General features: G+C 45.4%; 1 protein-coding gene across 1 annotated transcript in view; it reads right to left on the bottom strand.

The window, feature by feature from the left end:
* Positions 1 to 2,239: 2,239 nt before the first annotated feature.
* Positions 2,240 to 23,308, bottom strand: part of Slc24a3 (solute carrier family 24 member 3) — a 469,023-nt gene continuing 447,954 nt past the window's right edge. Inside the window, exons 15-17 of the mRNA XM_029535751.1 lie at positions 17,746 to 17,827; positions 9,036 to 9,132; positions 2,240 to 4,186 (exon numbers count right to left, since the gene is read on the bottom strand). Coding sequence (XP_029391611.1) covers positions 4,040 to 4,186; positions 9,036 to 9,132; positions 17,746 to 17,827 — 326 coding nt within the window. The 3' untranslated portion in view covers positions 2,240 to 4,039. The remainder of the gene's footprint in view (positions 4,187 to 9,035; positions 9,133 to 17,745; positions 17,828 to 23,308) is intronic.

Raw genomic sequence — 23,308 nt, 5'->3', positions numbered from 1 at the left:
CTATCTTGTTGCATTGTATGTTCAAATGAGCCAATCACTTGTGGCTGCACCAACTCTCCCCGCCTCCCCAACCCTAACCCTACAAAAACCCCTTACTTCTGAGGGTCTCGGTCGACTTCCTCTGTCTCCTGCATGAGATATGAGTCGGCCCGGGGCCTCGTTAAATAAAGTACCTCATGTGATTTACAGCAAGGTATATTTCGAATTTCTGGGGACCCAAGAGAGTTCTGGACGCGAGGGAGTTCCCTCATCGGGGTCTTACAATTCCAACTCAGGTCCTTCTGCTTTGTGCATCTGAGGCATCTTCCCAGCCCATATCATTACATCTTTTTTAAAGGTAGATACAGAACATGCATGTACCAAAGTGCACATCCTTCTCGAGGGAGGGCTAGCACTTTCCTTATGCAAGGGCAAACGCCATGTTTTCATCATGACTAGCATGGTCTCCTATTTGGCCTCAGATGCACCAAAAGGCCACCTTGGAAACTCTTCTAATGAAGGCATGCACGCTGGCAGTGACCATACTCAAACCCAGGCCAGATTGGGAAGGGAAGGCAAGCCTTCTTCGGGCACCTCTTTGCAGGGCCAGACAGGATGTGATCAGGAGGGTGCACGGGTTCTAGCAGACACCTTTCCTTCTGTGGTAGAAGCCACGAGACAACAGTCTCCAGGGTTACTGGAACCAGTCATGTCATGGCACTTCGGTGAGGGGCTCTGTTGATCACATGAAGTGTTAGGAATCGAAAAGAAGTCCTTTCTCCCACCTTTCTCTATCACCTCAGCCTCTTTCAAGCAGTAGCACTGTCAGTAAAAATAGCTAACATCAGCATTTTTGCCTCACAGAACAGCCAACTCATTGGAAACCACACTCTCAATGGACACAAGAAATAATTGTGCATGGCTAGAATCCAGGCAGAAGTATGCTAAACTCCCATTTTAGAAGGGAATCCCTCAGAGTTCCTGAATTGGCAGTCCTCATGGCTGAAACAGGGAAAGTGGTTCAGCCCAGGATGCGCGGATGGATGGATAGGTTCTCCCCCTCTCGTCTTGATTCAAGGTCTCACTGTATTGCTCAGGCTGGCCTAGAACTTACTAAGGAGTCTAGACCAGCCTTGATCTCTTCCCTTCCCAATTGCCTTCCAATTGCTGAAATTATAGCTGTAAGCCACAATGCCACGGATTTATCTGAGGAATTTTCACTTTGAGACACTGAGAACTGAACTGTGATTTCTAAAGCTTTTATGGACAATGAGTGTTTTTAAGTCAAGGGCTAGGGATGTAGCTCAGTGTGCTAAGCCTACCTACCTCACAGTGCCCTGGATCTCACCATCGGCACTGTAGTAGGAATAACTAAGAGGAAGTAAAGCTGATTGATCACATGTCTTTTTGTTGATGATTTGTAAAACTAAGCAAGTAACTAATACTTGTCAACACCAACAGGCATAGTAGAATACTCTAACCCATATCCAAGGTGTATTTGTGAGACACACGATTATGGTAGCCAGACATCTCAAGATGTAAATACAAAAAACAAAGCCAGGTACCTTCTGCATGCCTATCATGGGAACATACACTGTAAGCAGTTAAGTTGTTGCTGTGACTTAGGAGTTGTTTTTCTTCTAGTTCCTATGTAAGTTGTTCTGACTTTCAGGCACAATGACAGATCCTTTGGGTCAGAATATGGCTTGTTGTAAGTATATGTTATGGTCTCGTTTGAGGAACTGGCTTTTCAGGAGATGTTGCTTGCATTTTTGAGGTGGAGTTTTCTCATGTAGCACTTGAATTCTGATCATTCTGCCTCAGTTCCCTGAGAGCTGGGATTCCAGATAGCATGGCCAACCCAGAAAGGTCTTAATTTTCATGAAACTTTCTAACGTCAGGATGGAGAATTTGGGACCTGTTAAACATATCAATCCTCTGGTGATCTTCCTTATATGCCCAGCAAAAAGAAGGGATCCTGAACACAATGTCACAGTACTCTACCACAGCCAGCATTCTAGAGTTCTGTGACATGACACAGACCAAAAACCCCTTCAGACTTTAGACGAACCCATTATGTGCCAGTTCATACCTGTTATTTCCTAGACACACCAGTCTTGCAGCTAAGTCTGGCCAGAAGAAGTAGAGGCTACACCTACCTGGCCCCATAACACTTATAGTCACTTACCTTATGCTCTCCCTGCTATAAAACACCGCCAGTCCAGCTGAGAAAGCAACACACTGTGTTTGAGGGAGGGTACAGAACAGAGAAGTTTATTTTACACCATTCGCCCAAGAAAACAATCGCCATAAACCAGTGCAAAATGTGCAACCAAATCAGTAAGTGTGTCTCAGCTCTGAGAGCCCAAATTGGTGATTTCCACTCCTGGTCCTCGGTTGACGCTCCCCCTCAGCTTGCAGCTCAGACAGAAACATTCAACCAGCCTGTAGCAGGTTATTATTATTATTATTTTTTTTTTACAATTCAAACCAGGATGTGTACAAGGGACTGGGAAAAACCATACCGAATGGATAAGTGATCAGTGCTTAAAGTAAATACAAGGGAGAGCACGGGCGGGCAAGAATCCACAGTTTCAATAAATACAAGTGTAACAAGCATGGGTGTATCTCAACTTGGTGGAGTTATTCTGCATAATAATTCAGCGTCATAGAAAATCTAGCAGGGCGGTTGAGCAGTGATTGGTGAAATGTTCACAATACCTTGTGCCCTTGAGCCAGTCTGAGGTGAACCCATTCTGTGGTTTTCAACACAGCAGTTTTCTGCTTTCTCCCTCCCTGGCCATCCCTCCGGGAGGGGAGGGGTGAAACTGGCTAGCTTGTTGGTGGCATTGTTGGTGGCATCCTGTAAAGAAGGATGCTTGCTCAAGAGCCAGCTGTCAGGGTCCAGTGTACTCGATACCAAGTGGCAAATTGGGACTTCATCGACGACATCTGTGCAAAATGTGCTTTCTCTTCATTTTCCAAGAAACCAGTGTCTGTAACTTCTGTCCAGAGCACAGTGATGGCCTCTGGGGTCACTCCCTGTCACCACAAATGCCAAGCAACAAGAGCACATTTCAAGGACTCACACGCTGGGAAAGTTTCTGTCGTTGACTGCCTGGTGCCTGGTGTCCCTATGGACAGGTAGCCAGGGCCTCCCTGTCAAAGGTCTCAGGCAGGCGAGAACTATTGCTTGAAAAACTAGAAAGAACCTAGTGGGAGAGAGATGGTCATAGTGATTATGTGTGAAGCAGGTTTCTTCCTCTAACACCTTACAGCCCCCCACCCCCAGGTGAAGCCTTTGGGACTTGAGTGATGTGTCCCTTGGGCAGAAAAATGTCATGTCATGCATTTATTCCTGGTGGTCTTGCTCAGTGGTTTCCCAACTAATTATTAGATTCCCATCGGTGCCTGGGATTCAACCCCAGGAGACACTCAGTACAATCTGTGGATCAGCTATTAAGCCAGAGCCCAGTGAGAGAAGACGCGAGGGGATTCCTCTGTCTCTGAAAGAAAAGTAAAGGAACAAAAGTGCCCCCTCAAATTAAACAATTTCCCCGAGCCCCGTAACCTAGGACTCACTCCCAAACAAAACAAACCCAACAGTTCCTGCCATCAGTGGACCCTCTCCTGTTTCCTTAAAGTCTCTGGTCATAAATTAGGGTATCTTCTGTGAAATAACTTAAAAAAGGAGGAGGGATTGGAGTAAGTTGTGCCTGGCTTGGGCCAGTTAGCAGCCAGTTTTGTTCTAGAACTCAGTCACTGTTCAAAAATGGAGCTTGAAAATTCATGTGGATGTTGGATGTCTTCACACAGAAGAGGAGGCAGGAATGGGGTGGGCGGGTGAGAGGGGCCGGCTGGGAGGTAGGACCGAGGGAGTTGGGGAGCAAAGGAGGTGGCAGGGAGAGCCTAGGCCACCAGGACAGGAGTGGAGGCCTATGGACAGCACGGGAGAGACGGATGCCTCGGCTGTTGAGGGGCCGCCTGACTCGGGTGCGGCCGGGTCTCGTATTGCACAGAAAAGAAGGACCTGGGCCTCAGCAGGTGGCCTGGCCAATTGTTAGTCCCCACACATGGGCAAGTTCACAAAGGTGAACACGTTGAACTCCGTCATGATGGAGAAGCAGAGGAACACGCCGTACAGGAAGAGGCATCCGCAACCCAGCTTTTTGTCCAGCTGCCACTTGTTCAAGTGAACACCAAAGACCTGGAACACACAGAATAGGTCAGGAGGTGCCTGGAGGGTGGCATGGGCCTGAGCCTGCAACATCCCTGGAAAGTAGGAATGTTAAAGTTAAAGAGAAGAAGCTAGAACACGTAGCTGGTGGCCATTATGTTAACAAAACTGACAGGTCCAAAATCTCAGAGTAGCCTAGGTTCATTCCTGGGCTCCAGCCCCCCATAGTCCTCGGTGTGGCACTGGGGATCAGCCTCTTTCATCTTTCTCAGCCCCACCTAATGCCTGAGGACAGCATCTATATCCCTAAGCCTCCCCTAACCAATTCTCTAACTACCCATGCTGTGATGGAGGTGAGGAAGCTGTCCACAAATTGCTGCTTCCAAATAATTATTTTTCTCCTCCCTAAAAACCAAGAGTGAAATCTCTTATTTCCCAGCTGGTGTGGTTGCTGTCCATCATGCTGCCCTGGTCACCTCCAATCTCTCTAGCTCTGTGTCCTGGCTCACCCTCAGAGTCTGCCACTGTATACTTGCTGTCTCCACGGTGATTTCAGCAACCTCACAGAGCATCTTTGCAACACTCCATCTTTGAGGTTCTTGCATTCTGCAGCAGTCACCAACTGTTGACAGAGTTCCCTGCTGTGCCTGTTAGCCTCATGTGGCTACCTATATTTACATTTAGATGAAATAAGATACAAAATGTACCCTCTCAGTTGCGTTGACTTCATGTTAGGTAGTTAGTGCTGCAATCCAGTTTTTACCCTGCAGTGCATGTACAGCTGTTTCACTCGGGACAATGTCATAGCCTTGACCCTGTTATTAACAGTAGCAGAAACACCTAATACCTTGGTGTCAACATCCCTATATTCCTTCCTTTCTGTCTTATTTCCATAAGTACCTGTTTGTATATACTTGGCCCAGGATGTGGCATTATTAGGAGGAATGACCTTGTTGGAGTAGGTGTGTCACTATGGTCATGGGCTTTAAGGCCCTCATCCTAGCTGCCTGGAAGACAGTCTTCCATTAGCAGCCTTCAGATGAAGATGTTGAACTCTCAGCTCTGCCAGTACCATGCTTGCCTGGATATTGCCATGTTCCCACCTTGGAGATAATGGACACCAGCCCCAATTAAAATGTTGTCCTTACAAGAATTGTCTTGGTCATGGTGTCTGCTCACAGCAGTAAGACTCTAAGACAGTACCCAACTTCTACAACTTTGCATACCTCTAGGACTTAAGATGTCTGGGCACAGTCAGTATACTGGTTTGAACAGAAATGGCTGCCAAAGGCTCATGCATGTTTTAGGAAGGATTAGGAGGTGTGGCCTTGTTGGAGGAAGTAGGTTAGTACAGGTGGGCTTTGAGGTTCCAAAAATCTAGGCCATCCCCACTGTCTGGCTCTCGCTTACTTCATGCTTATTAATCAGATGAAAGCTCTCAGCCATCACACCAGCACCATGCCTGCCTGCCTGCTGCCATATTCCCCATCATGATGGTCATGGACTCTAACTCTCTGGAAAAAGTGAGCCCCCATTGAATACTTTCCTTTTATAAGCTGCCTTGGTCATGATGTTTTGTCTTAGCAATAGAGAAGTAACTAAGACAACCCGAGTCCCATGGGCTTCGGCCATCTTGTCTCTCTCCTCCCTTCCAGACACTCGTCTCATTCCATCTGTTACAGCTCTGGGAAACGTCTCTGGTTTCTCTTTCACTTGGCATCCTTGCTTGCTTGGCTAATCCAGGATCCTTCAGTTCAAGTCACATGTCCATTCGCTCATGCTGGACACCTCACCGCAAAGCTGGCGAATAATGCCCAGCCACATTGACAGCACGTATTGACCTTAGATTGGTGGTTAATGCTTTCAGACTATCACTCTGGACTCCTGGGGCCTCAGAGGGCTATGTTACATGTCCCCTCAGTTCTGTGACAATCCCATCTCTACCTCCACTCACTCCCACTGCAGAGGCGTCCTTCACCATATACCCACCGAGCTTCTCTCCTAGTAGGGAGTATATGCTTCTATCCCCATTCACAGTCAACTTCACACAGATGCTGGATCCTATCTCTCGGAGTGCTTAAAGCTGTCTCTCTGGCAGTTTTTTTCTCTTTTGCTGATTGCTATGTTCCCTTCCCACCCCCGGATTACTTCAACTGGTTGGGGGTGGGGTGGGGTACAATCATTGTACCTTTTACTATAAAAACAATGCTTTTCATAATTTCTTCACCTCTCACCACCTCTCATCTCATTCTTCTTAGCTTGTTTCTTTCAATTCATTCCACCACAAACCATTCTCACCAACCACCAATGGGACAAGCACTATATCTAACTTTAATGGCCGATATTTGGGGAGTGTCCTGCTCAGGACAGCTGATCACTCTATCTTGAGCCATCATGTCCACTTGGCTGCCAAGATGCCATACCTAATGTTTTCTTTCCCATCCAATGACTGTGCTTTCTGTTTATTTTCTTTCCAGCCAGGGTCACATCAGGTAGCTTAGGCTGACCTTAAATACTTGACCCTTCTGCCTCAGTTTCCCTACCTCTGGTTCCATCTCTGTTTCTTTAGGTGTTTTATACTCATCATCTTGATCTCCAAGTGTCTGAGCCCTCCATGACTCCAACCACAGGTCTCTTGTGTTTTCTATGTTCACTGTCTTGGAGAATCTCTCAAATAGCAGAGCTTCTAACTATATCTACATCATATTATTCTATCTAGGACATTTATGCTAAATTTAGATTTTTATCTCCACCTCTCTTACTGTTTCTTCTTGGGGGGGGGGCTAACAGACATGTTTGAAATTTTTTACTCTTTCCAAAACTATTTTTCTCTCATACACCCCATTTCTATAGCTGAAAAAGTGGTTAGTGAAACCTTGAACAACTACAGACTATCCTAAGGAGATAGAAAATGCCAACAAGCATGTACTGTACTTCCATCTGGCTGAATCTACAGTTCACGTGGCATCAATAACTATGGGTTATTTAACTTCTTCTTCTTTTTTTTTTAATATTATTTACTTAATGTATATGAACACACTGTAGCTGTCTTCAGACACACCAGAAGAGGGCATCAGATCCCATTACAGATGGTGGTGAGCCACCATTTTGTTGCTGGGAATTGAACTCAGGACCTCTGGAAGAGCAGTCAGTGCTCTTAACCGCTGAGCCATCTCTTCAGCTCTATTTAACTCCTCTAGGCATTATCCTTTCTCTATATAATGGTGTAGTAATAATGACACCGGGGGGGGGGGCTCCACAGGGGAAAACATGCAAAGGACTGAGCACAGCGTGTGGCTCTGAAGGGCATCATAACTTGGCTAGACCTAGTAGTGTGGCCTTGTAATCCCAGCTACCTGGGAGGCCAAGGCAAGAGGATCACAAGTCACATCTGTTCAACTTACTATGACCCCACTTTGAAATGTTAAGTAAAAATAGAGCAGGAGCCGGGTATGGTGGTGCACGCCTTTAATCCCAGCACTTGGGAGGCAGAGGCAGGTGGATTTCTGAGTTCGAGGCCAGCCTGGTCTACAGAGTGAGTTCCAGGACAGCCAGAGCTATACAGAGAAACCCTGTCTCGAAAAACCAAAAAAAAAAAAAAAAATAGAGCAGGAGATACAGTTCAGTGATAGTCCTTGCCTAGCACGTGCAAATACTCTGGGCTCAGTGCACAGGAAAAGAATAAAGTATAACTCTATGTCACCCCACAGACGAGGAACTTCTTAACTATGAAAGGCTCAGTTCTGTTAACGCACACTTGTGTGTTAGGCAGTATTTGCCTTTGTAAAAATCTTTACATTAGACCCACAGTCTAAATTACTGCTCTTCCTTCTTGCCTGACCCATGGATCTTCATTCCTTGGCATATGTATGCTAAAAATACCCCAGGTGAGGTGCAATGACTTGGAGCACAGAGGGAAGGAAATACACCGTGTTTCAATACTTACTAAGGTAAAAATTCAACACTCTGTTTGTATGTTAATGAATGCTTCGGGTAGAAATTTATTCCTGCCAAAGAGAAACTCTAGTCGAGAACCCTGAATTATACAAATGGATGTACTGACCAAGATCGTGAGTGCAGTAACATTAGAAGTGCCTTGCAATAAATTACACTCGTAGTCTCTGAAAATTGGTCAAAGACAAAGAATTATGGGGCTGTTTTACAATCCAGAAGGATCAATAATATGGAATCTAATTTAGTACAAAAGAGAGAACACTTTTGCTGTGTGTGTGTTCATATGTGCGTGAGTACACATGTGTAGTGCATTTGCAGGTCTATGCTTGTGTAGAAGCGGCGGGTGATGCTGGCATGTCTTCCTGGATTGCTTCTCCGCCTTACTTTTTGAGACAAGGTCTCTCATTGAACTTAGTGCTCACTGTTCCTTGGCTAAGCTGACCATGACCATGACACTCCCTTGGACCTGCCTGTCTCTGTCTCATAGCGCCAGGGTTACAGGCATACATTGCAATGCCTGGCTTTTATGTAAATGTGTAGGAATCTGAACTTAGGTCCACATCCTGACACAAAGCTCTTGACCCACTGAACCATAGTCCCAGCCCAGGTCTTTGCTTTTTATTGTCTGGTTGAGGACCCAACCTAGGGCATTCTAGGCAAGTGAGCTATTTTTGCAACACTCCAAAATATTTTAGGTTTGACATGAAACAGGACCATGCTTCTAAGAGGCTAACTCGTTTTAGGAATGGGAGAAATTCTAGCTGGCTATTAGCTTTTTTTTTTTTTTTTTAGAAAAAACAGCCAGGAGATGGCACATCTGGATGTCTACCCCACTTAATGGAGGCCACTCCCATCTGTTCTCCAAAGTAAGCAAGGGGAGGGGATCGGTTGAACACCTCAGAGTGGGAAGGAGCTACAAACCTACCGTGACAAAGACAGAGGCCAGGAGCAAGCCCACGGAGTAGATGAGCCCTCTGCTATTCAGCCGAATCTGGAAGGAAGGGAGAACAATATTAGGCTTCCTGCATCAGGCGCCTGCTTAGTGTAGGCCATTCAAGCAAGTCCGAGGAGCAGTGATTCCAAATTCCTCCTCTAGAATGGAAGCAGGCAGTGGCAGGGCAGCTGCGCCCTGCCCTGTTCTGGGGATGCGTGCTTTCCTGGACACACACAGTTGTCTTTTCCAGCTCCCAGCCCAATCCTGTCCTGACTGTAAAGGCAGGGCCTCAGCCATACCATGAATTATGTCACTCTAAAAGTGATGGGAAAATATGGACAAAGTTTTGTTTTTTTTGTTTTTTGTTGTTTTGTTTTTGTTTTTGTTTTTTTTTTTGAGAGAGATGCTACATGATTTACAACTGAACATGGCTGTCAGTGGATGGACCAGCACTTGAAGGGGAATACTCCTTCTCCTCAGCACTTGGCATGGCCTACCTGATGGATGTGAAGGCAAAGCCAACCGAGATACCACCAAGTATAGAAACTTCAATGGCAAACCTTGCTATGAAATCATCTAATCCCTCAATGCCTTAGCTAGGATTTCTCTTGCTGTGAAGAGACACCATGACCGTGTCAAGTCTTATAAAGAAAAACGGCAGACATGGTGCCGAGGAAGGGGTTGAGAGTTCTGTATGAAAAATATAAATTATATATGTAAAAAATGTTATCAATGACATGAAACTAGAAGTGGGGTGATCTGAGCAGTGGATGAGGAGTAGCAAGACTGTGGAGGTGGAGAAAAGGCGAGGGTGTAGTTAGGGAAGCACGTCATACTATATGGCTCGGCTGAGAAAAATGTCCGTATGGAACTCACCACCACATGAAATCAATGCATATTCATATATATAAATATAAATCTATGCCTATCTGTCTGTCTGCCTGTCTACCTGTCTTACTTCCATCACCCAGGTAACCCTGCTCTCTTCACAGGCAGCAGGACTAATCTCTGGGGGCCTGGATGCCAGACAAAAGGATCAAGCTCCTGTCATTTCTGCATTAGCTTTGCAAAAGTCTTTGGGCTTCAGCTCTGTCCAGAGCTGAGTTCGGTCCCCTGCCTCCCACGAGCGAGGCACAGCAAATTCAATGCCGAGTCTTCACGGCAAAGGCGATCGGATCGCGTGAGGCCTGTTTCAGAGGGTTCGGTTCTGAAGTTTAGGGCTGTTTGCATTTCTTGTCTTCAGAAACATCCAGCTTCCTTTTCCAACTCCCTTTTTTGGCAAGTTGTGAGAGAGGAAACAGAAGTCTGGCCGCTTCCAAAGTCAACAGGCGCGCAGCCCACACAGCACATGCATATTTTCTAGTATGGATGCACACAGAGACTCATTCATCCCAAGTTTCATGCATTTATGCTGCACATAAAACAGATCCTGGAGCCTGATAGCATTCAGGGATCTAAGAACCCAAGTCTAAAGAGATTCTGTTTCCCCCATACAGGGGCTAGGGCATCTTTCTTGATGGTCTGACGTCAGCTTTGTCTAATCCGAGAATTCTCTTGGAAAAATAACAAAGGCTTTGTTTGTTGCTACCTTAATTACTATTGGAAGCACACATGGCATATTGTCACCCCACCCCCAATTTTTTCCTTGTTGCCTGAGACAGACTCTCACTATGTAGCTCAGGCTGGACTTGGAGTTCACTGTTCCTGCCTCAGCCTGCTCAGGGTTCTGGGTCTCCTTAGTAGGCAGTTCTAACATGTTAGGTTTTCAGGTGTAGGTTACTGACCCTGGCTTTATGCTGAATGATATCATCGGGTGAGAGTGTCTTTTACTGAAGAATTTTCTGGGTTGCAACTGCATACAAGCCCCAGAAAAGAAACGTCATCAACTTGCATTCTTACCTGCCCTTGTCTCTAAAGGGCACCCACAAACACGGTGTACAAACACTCTAGGGATCTCTCCACAGGGTAAGTGGGGATTTTTATTCTTATTTGAAGGTGAGACAACTTAGCAGCTTGTATACCCGATGAAAGGTCAAGTCTGTCCCTGCACTTGGGCCTCAGACTCTGGACTCTAGACTTCCCTCCACCAAAGGGGAAAGCCAGGGTGGGTCCTTGGTTTTTCTTGCCTATCAGTTTTCCAAGTCCTGAGTAAATGAATCGCAAAAGCCACAACAGCAGGTGGCACTGGCATTTTCCATTGCTATAACAAAATATCTGAGACTAGTCTATTTCTGTAAAGAGCAGATGTCTGCCTTACTGTTCTAGAGGCTGGGAAGTCTAAAATCATGGCATCAACAGTTGCTTGGCATCTGGTAAGGGGGTATCTTTGCTATATTATAATGTATGTGTGTGTGTGTGTGTGTGTGTGTGTGTGTGTGTGCACTTGTACCTGCCTCTGCTACAGATGGGACAGAGCACAGAGCAACCATTTCCTCAAGTCTTCAATGAAGGCTTTTCAAGTGTTTAAGGAAGACTGTTCAATTTTCCTTCCTTTCCTTTCTTTAACATTTTCCATGTATTTTTTTCGTGTGTATGGGTATTTTGCCTGTGGGGATGTCCATGCACCATGCACATGCAATGCTCACTGAAGACAGATCCCCTGGGATTGGAGTTACAGAAGGTTGTAAGACACCACATGGGTGCTAGGAATCAAGTGAGCGTCCTCCTGAAGAGCAGCCAGTGCTCTTAAGTACTGAACCACTTCTCCAGTCCCTTCTTTTTCTTATAAAGCTACAAAGGCCATTGTCTTCTTGACCTTATTGAGCCCCATTGCCCCAAACACCATTACTGTATGACTTTTAGGATTACATTTCTAATGATAAGCATTTGGGGAACACATTTCAATCACTGCACTGATCATACACCCCCTTCCTGATTTCTAGGTGGGTGCCAGCTACCTCCAATATCCAGCATTTGCTCTGCATGTGTAGACTTCTTCCTGAACTGTTGAACTCCCAGATAGCTAATCCCTACAGGGAGTCCCGGGTACAGGTATAACCTTAGCTTGCCTGTCCCTCAGATGGGTCGTTTGAGACAGGGCTGTCCAGTTTCCCAGAGCCCCCTTGTTGTCTATCAATGTTAACATTTTCTCTCCTAGAGGGAGGAGAGGACCCAGGGAGGAAGCAATACTTCGAAGTATTTGGGAGAGCTGAACAGAAGGTGCATAAGACTTCTTTCGCCAGTATTATATAAGCATAAGGATTGCCAGAAAAGGGGGACTCTTCGCCATGTCCAATTTCACACATGTTTGGAGACCTGCAGGGCTATGGTTTTGGGGGTTTATCAGTGGGCTTTCAGGGATGCAGCTGCCCTTGAGTCATCCACGCCTCTGTAAGTAGCCCTTCCCCCACACTCCTGTAAGCAACCCCAGAGACTCCGTGCTTCATCAAGCTGGACTCTGGTGTTACTTTGGCTTGTCATTGCTGCTCTATCTAGAGTGAATAGCAGCATCTCCTCAAGAAAGCCTCACACAATATCCCTCTGTAGGGATGTAGCTCTAGTTGTCTGTATGATAGCTGGATTGTTAATACAGCTGCTGTTGGTCATCTCCTCATCCTGTCTCACTTTCCCACTCCCACAGTGGCATTTCCTGGCCTTTCTGAAGCAACTCATCTGAATCTTGCCTCAGGATTGCATCATCCCTGGGCTACTTAACCTAATGAAAAGTGAGACCCAACAGCTTTCCACATCAGCCTTTCTACAGTAGGATCTCTAACCATCTTTCCTCTTCCCAAGCATCACTGATGTTTTCTAACACAAAGCTGGAATCCAAGAACCAAACAAATAGAGATGGGTGATGTTACTATAGCTCCCAGGGGCTCTGTTACAACAGCTGTGACTCGTGCCATCCATTAAAATGCCACCACATTTTCTCCAAGTTGTCTGTCCAGGTCATGTGAAAATGCAGACAGTCCCTACCAGTGGCTATCTTCCTTATTTTGCTGAATTCTGTAGTGGAAATGCATCCACTTCAGCCAACAGGACATCTCTGCAGGCGGATTGAAGAGCTGTAAGTAGTGGCTACTTCTCAAGCTCCTAAGAGCCAGCTAGAGTGCTACAGTGGCTATGGGGGTTGGGTGGGAAGGCTGGGTCTAGCAAACAGAGTCAGGTTCCAGATGCTGGGGATTAGATTAGGAACACTTGCTGAGAAAGGCAGGCGGTAGTGAGAGGGGAAGACATCAGGAGCTGACTGGATTATTGATCCATCCTACAGAAGTCCTCTGATGGGGGGATATGTAGCTCCTGCTGGAGAGCAAAGAGAAGACACATCAGGAATGTCAGCCCTGGACTCTTCTTCTGGAGAAGGCGATGGCGAGGTGACAACTGGCCTTGGGGACTTGGGAAAGAAAGGCCTGAGGTCTTCTTCTGGCTCTGCTGACTCGATTTCTGTGCTTCTCTCCTTCCTGGATGAGCACTCCTTACCTCCTTTGCCCCCGCGCTTCTCTCCTTCCTGGATGAGCGCTCCTTACCTCCTTTGCCCTGTGATTTATTTTACTACACGTTTCTAGGACATGGCTTTGGCTTTCTTCTCCATCCACATTTATCTCCGTTATTAGCTTTAGCCCCTAACAGCTGTTTTACTGCTGGTAACTTGCATATATTCTCAGCCACAAAGGCTCCTGTGGAATTTCCACGTACTCCATGCCGATCCACTGTCTGCTTCACATTTCTACCAGGATGACACTGAAACCCGTCAAACTTCACCCATCTTAATGGGGACTCTGTCCCATATTTTGTCCGTCCCAAATAGATTGTTTCCTCTTATCCTCACCATTGAACTGTTAGAGAACTTAAGCATCTCTTCCTTTAAAAGCCTAATTTATACCCATTTATATGCCAACCATGTCAAGTCACCAGCGTCTCGTCTTCACCTTCCTGACTGGCCATCTTCCCCTCTTATATATATTCCCAAGCAGTATCAAATGAAACCTTAAAATTCAAAGTGAGTTACCGTACTAAGATCCTCAACAGTACTTAATGGTAAACCCCAAACCTTTACAATGGCTGACATGGCACTGAGTGACCACGCCCTTGTCTCTTCTGGCTCACCATTGCTAACACTCAAGGGCCGGTGTACAGTGTTTCCGTGCCTTTGGCTTAGCATCTCCTATTCTCTAGCTTTAGCAGGACAACCTATGCAGACTGAAGTGTTGGTTTCCCTCCCTCTCTCCTGCATTAGAGTTACAGGCATATCCTCCCACAGTCTCACAGTGGGCAGAAGCACTTTTTTTTTTTTTTTTAACCTTTCTGGTTTGGGGTCTGGCTGGTGCCATGCTTTAGCCAACAGGATACGAGTAGGTCTGACGTGACAGAAGCATAATTTTAAAATGGGTTTGCAGAGTTCAGCATGACTTCTTGCGTTCTCACTTTTATCATAACAATGCATCTTAGGAGGTCACTGGTCCAACTAGAGTGAGACACACTTGGAGCAGAGTCCTCTGAAGCTTGGCGCCAGGGCCTGATTATCCAAACACTTGTCAACTCACCAGTGCACAGGTGGGAAATGTATATAAACAGATTTATGCCACTGACTTTCAGAGCCTTTGTTACCATGCTAGTGTGTCTCTAGTGCCTATCTGTCTTGCTGCCACTACTTTCGTCTGGTTCCAATTCCTTCTCTGTATAATCCTTATAATCTTATTTCAGAGCTAGACAGAGTCTCACTGTACAGCCCTGGGTGACCTGGAACTCACTATGTTGACTATGTTGGCTTTTAACTCGCTGAAGTCTGCCTGCTTCTCCCTCCTGAATGCTGGAACTAGAGGCAAACACCATCATGCCCTGCTCATAATCAGTCTTTCTGAATGGCAACATGGTCACATCTGTACCTCTCAAGTACCCATGATTCCTTCTGTTACCATGGGTTACAGTGTTCTTTGCCACATGGCTGATCTGTCTTTACCCCAGCCGTAGGCGCTGCTTCTCTGGGCAGTGTGGAATCTACCCATGTTTCAAGGCTTCTCCCATCTTGGACTTTTACAAGCCGGTTTGGTTTCCCCCTGCTTGGAGATGTCTCCTCAATATGCTTGCTCAGATAATCCCAGACTCAGAGGAAACGCTACTTTCTTATGGGTGTTACAGATCCTCCCCCCTCACACAGCTGTGCATCCTGCACAATTGCCCTCAGAAGGGCAAGCATTGCATGCTTTGTTTTGGATTTGTTTACGTTTACTTGGCTCCTCCCACAGGCTGTCCTTTCAGAGGCACGGGAATGTCTGGCTTGCTTACAATCTCAGTCCATAGTGGGTGTTCAATTAATGCTTGCTGCAAGAAAGAATGAGCTAGCTATAAGGTCTTTTTACTTCTGTGCATCCCGGAATAAGCTCACCTCTTACATGGAGGAAAGGACAGACCCTCTTCCTTCTATCATTGCTTTTGATGCTTTATTTTACATTTCTAAACCCTCACTTGGGAATGTGAGTTCTGCCCTGATTCCCTGCAGCCTGACTGTGGATTCTCTTGATTCTGTTAAATTTCACGCATGGCCGTTCATCACTATAATGGTACAAGAAGCACTTACTGCCCAAACCTTGATGCTTAGAGTTATTTATTCAGGGCACTTGGGTAACGAGCTGCATTCTGAATAAGCCATAGAGTATAAGAAATATCAAAATCTGTGAAAGTGCATTTTTTTCCTCACTGTCAAATGTGTGAATCTAATGTCGGGCACAGAACAGATGCCTGGATGGTAATTATCCCATAATTATGACTCGGAAATCCCATCTGGGCAAGACGGAAAAATTGCTTCAGAATTGTCAGCAGGTCTCTCCAGAGGTTGGGAGAGGCCATTAAACCCACACAGGCTGCTCACTTCTGATGTCAGAGACGTGGAAAGACATTCTGGGTGTTACCGTCATCCTAACCAGAAGGAGACCCTTGAGGGCTCTTTCTGAAATGAAGCCTCTCTCTTGGGAACAACTCCAGGTAAAGATGAGAGCAGACCACATGCTTGTAACAAGTAAATCCTAAGTTTATCTTTCCATGAATCTGCCATATTCCAAGACTCTTGCATCTCAGCAGAGAGCAGTGTTGCCCTGGGAAGAGATGGGCTTGGGGTACTGACCACTCAAGGAATCCCATGAAAACTAGGAAAAGACAGTGATAGAAGAAGGGATCTTCGTCATGAAAGAAGAGAGACAGAAACCTATGGTAGCAGTGGTTCTCAATACAGTTCCTCAAGTTGCGGAGACCCCCCCAACTATAAGATTATTTTCACTGCTATGAAATAACTGAAATTTTGCTAATGTTATAAATGGTAATGTAAATATTTTTGGAGATAGAGGCTTGCCCAAGGGGTCATGACCCACAGGTTGAGAACCACTATATTATAGACCTATCACACACTTAGCCAGGGGAGACTGTGAAGTCCGTAGCCCCCGTAGTGTCTGTGGAACATTGAGAGGTGAATCTAGAGTCAGGCATGCTCTCCCTTCCAGTTCCTTCTCTCTTTACATGACATATATGAAGCCACCTTATGTTTAACTCCTCTCTGTCTTCAGCAAAGATTCAAACTTAGGGATTTTCTCGCTTGGACCTCCACACCCATCACCACATCCTTCTAATCATCACTATGGCACTATCTATGTGCATTTGCAATGATGTCTTTCCAGGGATGTGGGACATAATTATCCTGATCTTGGGTCTCTGATCTGCAGAATGGGACCAGAACTGCACTTTCATTAGTGTGACACCTAGGCCCTCTACCCAGCTCAGGTCACTGGTTCAGTGCCTGTCTCCCTCATCTCACACTCCCACAACCTGGATTTCCTTCTCTTCTTGACCATGAGCTCCCTCAGTGCCTTGGCAGTAGTTGTCCCTCTTTCCCTAGTATAACCTCGCCTTCTCTACATACCCAACACTTGTAGAGCAGGATGCTGAGGAGCATAGGAGTGATGGGGAGATTATCCTTGCCGTCTAAGTTGATACCTGCAGGACTATCCAGAAAATGTAAGAATAGAAGCCCCCACTGGGGTGTATCCCTGCTGCTCTTCTCTTGTGGACCAGGCTTCTAGGCAACACAAAGACCTAGCTTAGTAGGGCCAAATGCTGTACTGTATTTTTGGTCAGGCATCACTGCACAGAGTACCTGTACAAGGACGCTCTCTGTGTTTCCCAAATAACTGAAGTCCGCCCTTCTCAAGATGCTCGTCTGCTTAAGACAGTATTTCAGTATTTCATGTGAGATAGAGCCTAAACCTGAAGCTGCTCCTCGAGGACTGCAGATGCAGTAGCTCTTCCTTAAAATGCAGGATCAGTTCCACGAACACAAATGACTGTCCTCAGCCAGGATGTGGCAAAGCTCTCAGGAGCTATCCCACACAAAGGGACTGCTTGCCCATTCAGCTAAGGAGATAACACTGTTCTCTATTTGAACAAGGAAAACGGCCGGCATCCGTAAAGTGCTGAGGTGGTGTAGGAGCCACTAAACCCAGGCTGCAGCATAGCCAGTGCTGTAGGAAAAGGAGGAAAAAGATCGTGTGTGGCATAGGCGGAGTGGGCAGCATGACTATGCTGACAGAATGTTTGGCCCATGGGGGTGCTCGGGTACAACTTGGGCATTTTGTTCATGAGACTCCGTTTCTCATTAAAAGTCTTCTTAAACCGAAAGCAAATTATCCGAGGAAAATGAAAAGTAGCACGTTACGCTTGGACCCAGGAGCTAAGCCTGGCTTGGTGATGACTCTCTCCTGACTCAGCTCACAGTTTTCCTGACTTCTCTCCTTGCCCATTTACCTTCTTGTTCCGACTCCAGATGAAGGCTTTGCCAATCACCAATGCTACAACTGTCGTAGAAGAGAGTTTCTGGAATACATACCTTAAAAACTGCCACAACCCTAGCTTCTTCATAGTTTTACGTTGTCAATAGTATTGAAAATACTAAGTTTACCAGGCTAGCCTTGAACTCAGAAATCCGCCTGCCTCTGCCTCCCAAGGGCAGGGATTAAAGGCGTGCGCCACCTGCTCAGCCCTTTTGAACTTTTAAAGTTCAAAGCAATTCTCACTTTCAACAAGAAGTAACGGCACACCCAGATAACCTACACACAGGAGAGAATGAATTTGGAGCCCAGCCTTTCTCCATATATAAAATAAAATCTTGCTTTTCCCAAAGCACATCAACATGAGCTTTTAAGAGAGAGGTCTTTTGAAAGGCCCTTGGAAGCTTGTATCGTTGAAATGAAATGAAGGTTTTCCTTGCACTGGCTGCTGAGACAGCTGCTTCTGGATACAAGGCAGTGTAATGCATGCTGCCCTGTGTGCCTGGCTGCTGTTCAGAGATGCCTGACTGAGCTGCGGTTTCTCCTCTACGTAAGAATGGAAGAGATCTTCACCTCAGGACCAGTCATGGTTGTACAGTTTAACATAATGGCCAAAGTGAACCAATTATGCCATCTTTAGATGGAAAACCGGTGTTTGGGTCACAAGTTTTGTTTTTATGATGTCACTCTGTCACTAGGTGTTGAGACTTGGAAAAAGTATGGCTTCATAGATATGAGAATGTCTTATTGTCCATTCTCTACACCGCTGGGGGAATGTCAGAAGGGGAGGGAGAGTGGGTGATGGCTAGGGGTCATCTGTGGTACACGGCTTGCCTGACTGAGTTGCAGTTTCAGGCCTGATGTCCATGTTTGGTCAAGAAGACTTCAAGGTGGGTAGAAGGATCTGGTTTACTTCTGGGATGAACTAGAGATTTTTTTTTAAAGATTTATTTACTTAATTTATGTATGTGAGTACACTGTCACTCTCTTCAGAGGTCATCAGATCCCATTACAGATGGTTGTGAGCCACCATGTGGTTGCTGGGAATTGAACTTAAGACCTCTGGAAGAATAGTCAGTGCTCTTAACTGCTGCACCATCTTTCCAGCCAAACTAGAGCTGTTTTAAAGATTTTTATCTTCCATGACCAAACCCTGTTATCCCAGAAACAAAACAAAATAAAATTTTGGCTTTTTTGCCCTGTCTTACTGAATATTTGTTTATTTCTTTTGATGTTTTGTTTTCTTCTGAGGTGGGGGGCAGGGACGAAATATGAGGGAGGTTCGGTATGTATCTGGGAGAAAATTGGGTTGGGGGAGGTGAAAACATGATCAAAATATATTGCATAAAAACAATTTTTAATTAAAAAATTAAAAAGATAAACATAAGCAACCCCCCAAACATAAAAAATGCTGTGGGTTGAATTCAAGTAGTGCTTGCTCCCGACGAGTTCATGTGTAAATCGGATGGTGCTAATGGAGGTAGTGTGGACTGGTAAGGAGTGCCCATGTACTGTCCTTGGGTCACTGAAGGCATGCCCTCGAAGGGCACTGTGGGCCAAAAGAAACCTTTTTTCCCCTCTAAGTTAGTTGTCTCTGATATTATAGTAATATCATATCATATTACAGTCCTGCAAAGCTGATGAATACAGTGGATTTGACGGACACTGAAAGGATTCTGTCTGCTGCTTCTATCTGTCCATTGAGTCAGTTGATAGGTAAATGTTAGTATTCAGGAATTGATATATTTTTTAAAGTTATATGAAAGTTTTTACATACTTTCACTCTTTTACTTTTTACTTTTGAAGCTAAATTTAAGATCTTTTAAGTCTTATGCCTATTGTAAGTTTAGTTAAATGTATTAAAGACCCTAAATATATGCATTGCCTTATGTGCAAATGTTTCATATATATATGTATATATATACATATATATGTATATATATATATATATATGTGTGTGTGTGTGTGTGTATGTGTGTGTGTACATTCATATATAGAGTAGTTTCATTTAACCAGTTTAATATAAAATGATTATTTAAAAACAACCTTAACCTAACAGATACTTAAATGAGTTCAGCCTAGTGCACAGCAGGCAAACACCAAATCAACTGAGCTACACCCCATGGGTGCATGCCTTGGATTCCAGCACTCAGGAGGCAGAGGCAGGCAGATCTCTGTGAGTTTGAGGCTAGCCTGGTCTAAAGAGCAAGTTCCAGGACAGCCCAAGGGCTATACAGAGAAACCCTGTCTTGAAAAACCAAATCAAACCAAACCGTCACCATCCTCTCTGAAAAGATAAGAAACTGACTTTAAGAGTTATTTAGAGCACATTTTCTTTTCTTGTGGTTGCCTGGACTTGAAAGAGGAGACCACAGGCAGTTGGGGGTCAGATAAAGGCCACCTTTGTTTTGTTTTGACTTGACTTCTTCATAACTTTGACAAGAGGGCAGGGAGAGTGAAAGAAACCAGAGCCGACAGGGATCGTTGCGAATGGGCTGCAGTAAGTCCATGAAGCTGGTGCCCAGCTGGGCTAAGGCGTGTCATTATTGCTTTTCTTGCCAAGGAAGATCAATTACCGGCACATAGTCACTAATTGTTTTCTATAGAAGTCAAGTCACATTATCTGCAGCACTTCTGTTTAGAGCAGGGTAAGTCATTTGGAGGCCAGAGATTAAGTAAAGATTGAACTACTGGAGCAGAGGTCCCACATCCATGCATCATTTTGAAAAATAAACATTGGGCGGGGAGCAGAGCCATATGTCTTTAAATCCCAGCACTTTGGAGGCAGAGACAAGTGGATTTCTATGTGTAGGATGCCAACCTGATCTATACATAGAGTTTTAGGTCATCCAGGGCTATATAATGAGACCTTGTCTCCAAACAAAAGTTGGGTCAATACTTATTTCTAGTGTCAGTTGGAAAGAGTACCAAATGATGAGCTCACCCAAGCCTAAGGGGGCCCTTCTGTTCAGGAAAGGGGAGTGTTTGATGAAAGCCAATGCAAATTAAGAAGATCTAGATGTGGGCTCTGCTATGGTCAATATCCCCCAGCCCTTGGCTCAAGTATGTGTCTGCCACCCTGGCTACGCTCCGAGGAAGCTGGCTGTATGGAAGGCAGCATTTCTCCACACAAGGCTCCTATGGTGAATATATGCAGGTGGCATGAAGCTGCCTTTAAACCCCAGGCATGGCATTTGACTAATTAAAATAGGAGAGATAAGCCAGGGATGATGGTGTAGGCTGGTGATTTAGGCACTTAAGAGGCCTAGGCAGGAGGGTTTGGGGTTCGAAGCTAGCTTGGGTTACACAGTAAGACACTGACTAAAAATATCAAGAATTAGATGTAGCCCAGGGTGGAGCCCTTACCTAGTATGTACAAGGCTCTGGGCTCACTCTCCAGTGCTGAAAAAAATAAAGATTAATTATCTATTTAAAATTAAAGTGTAATTTAATGGGAAATGTCATAAGGCTATATTATTATTCTATATCATCAGACTTACGTGCAATGCTTACTGACCTCTAAACCCTATAGGTTGATGTACAAAGGCATCTGAGGCATCACTTAACGTGACGGTAAGACCAAAAGCCATCTGAGTAGTCCCTGAACAGTGGCACGACCAAGCACTTTCTGGGAAACCCAGATGCTACAATCCTAGGCCGCCTTTGAGAATGAATCTGATGCGATTTGAAGCAAAAATGTGTTTGATCTAATAAGAAATAAGAAAGGGCAACATGTGAAACCTCCATACAGTGGATCTCAGCTGTCTAAGACAAACTAGAAGGAGAAAATAAGCCAAAATGCTAACAGTGGTCTTTTCCGGGGTACGCTGTGGATAATTTAAATTTCATCCTCCGGAGCTGCAGTGTCCCACGGGCAGCTTTAAGATCCATGTGCCTGTATAAACTTAAAATAATTCAGATGGAATAAAACTGGGAAAAAAAAATCCTTTGTTTGCACCAGCCTCCCACCATGTGCCTCTGTGTCACGCATGGCCAGGCTGGTGCACTGCCACCGCTGCAGAAGGGTCTGCTGTGAGCTCCTGTAAGTCACACGCAGTGCTCATTCTGAGAAGGTACAGCATGCAAGGAAATAAAGGCTCAGGGGAACCAGTTGTAGACAAACTCCAGGAGGTGTCTTCAGCATCTGCGGACCTTGCTTGCATTTTCAGGAAGTGACAAGCTAGACTTAGTGAGTTTAAATATAGACAATATTACTGTTCCCAGCCTGAGAACAAGAGTGATGTTAAGAGGGGCCTGGGACACTCAGAAAAGATTCCAGGTGGGTGAGGTGGGGTGAGGTGGGGTGAGGTGGGGTGAGGTGGGGTGGGTGTGGGTGATGGGGAACCTGTGACAGGTGGTTTCTTCTCTCCTTCCTAGACAGACAGCTAAACAAATGAACGAGACCCTTCCCGAAGTTGGTGGGCAAATGAGATTTATCTGGACAGAGGGAGGGGACTGCCCTGACATTAGCCATCTCTGCACACTGCTGTCACCTTTCTTTCTCTACACTGGAGAAGGTCTCAAAGGTAGCAGAGTCTCTTGATGGAATTTGCCACACCCCCAGGGATTCCTTTTAGAAATAGTCATAGGAGCTGTCAGAGTGGGAATGTTTGCTATGGAATTTTAGTAGGAAATTAGCCATTGTGGGGCTACCCCAGTGAGGTTTTTGAATTGCCTGCAGTATATTAATAGTACCCAGAGATACTACTCTAACAAATAGAAGACATTTATTTATAACACATCAGGCCTCCCAGGAAGTCTCAGCCAATACCTGCTCTTGGAATGCTTCTGGTCGATGGTGTTTTGTTCACAAGGAATACAGAGGCATCTGGGCGATGGGGTCTACTCATTTCAGTTGTTCTCAGAGTAGAAATGTACCTGCCTCACCAGCCCTCCTTATGCTGCAGATTCAGGGCACTTCCCTGCATAAGGCAACTCGCACATGTCCCTGCAGATCACTGCTAGCAAGATAGCAGGGCCTGTGCCTCCTGGCAGGGAAAAAAACCTGGAAGCCTGTACCAGGCCTCTCTGGACACTGACTGCACTTCATTCTCCTGTTGCTTTTTCCCTCCATATCCTTTGTGGTAATATATCTTAGCTGGGAGTATAATCTGTTCTTGGTTCTTGTCAGTATTCTGGTAGATCATCAGACTTAAAGATGCTCACGGACACCTGACAGTACTCTCATATAAGATTTTTTTTCTTCAGGAATATAGAGGAAAAGAAACACTCAAAACAAGTATGCCTTCTGTTTGGTCCTCATGTATTTTACTGGCATTTGCCAGCATTCTGGCTTATGCATCAAATGCTTGCGAATACAGTTGGGTCAATCATAGGAGCTGACAGTAATCTTCCTCACTGACTTGCAGAATTTAGGAATGCTGTTTGGAATCTGAGCCCACGAGATAGATGGATAGCACCTGTTCAAGGTATCCTAGCTAGATTCAGATTCATATTCTCTCTCTCTCTCTCTCTCTCTCTCTCTCTCTCTCTCTCTCTCTCTCTCTC

The sequence above is a fragment of the Mus pahari genome, chromosome 3 (assembly GCF_900095145.1).
Source record: "Mus pahari chromosome 3, PAHARI_EIJ_v1.1, whole genome shotgun sequence".
In the NCBI taxonomy this organism is placed as follows: Eukaryota; Metazoa; Chordata; class Mammalia; order Rodentia; family Muridae; genus Mus; species Mus pahari.
Note: the sequence above shows the minus strand (reverse complement) of the source record. Positions and strands in the feature narration are given on the sequence as shown.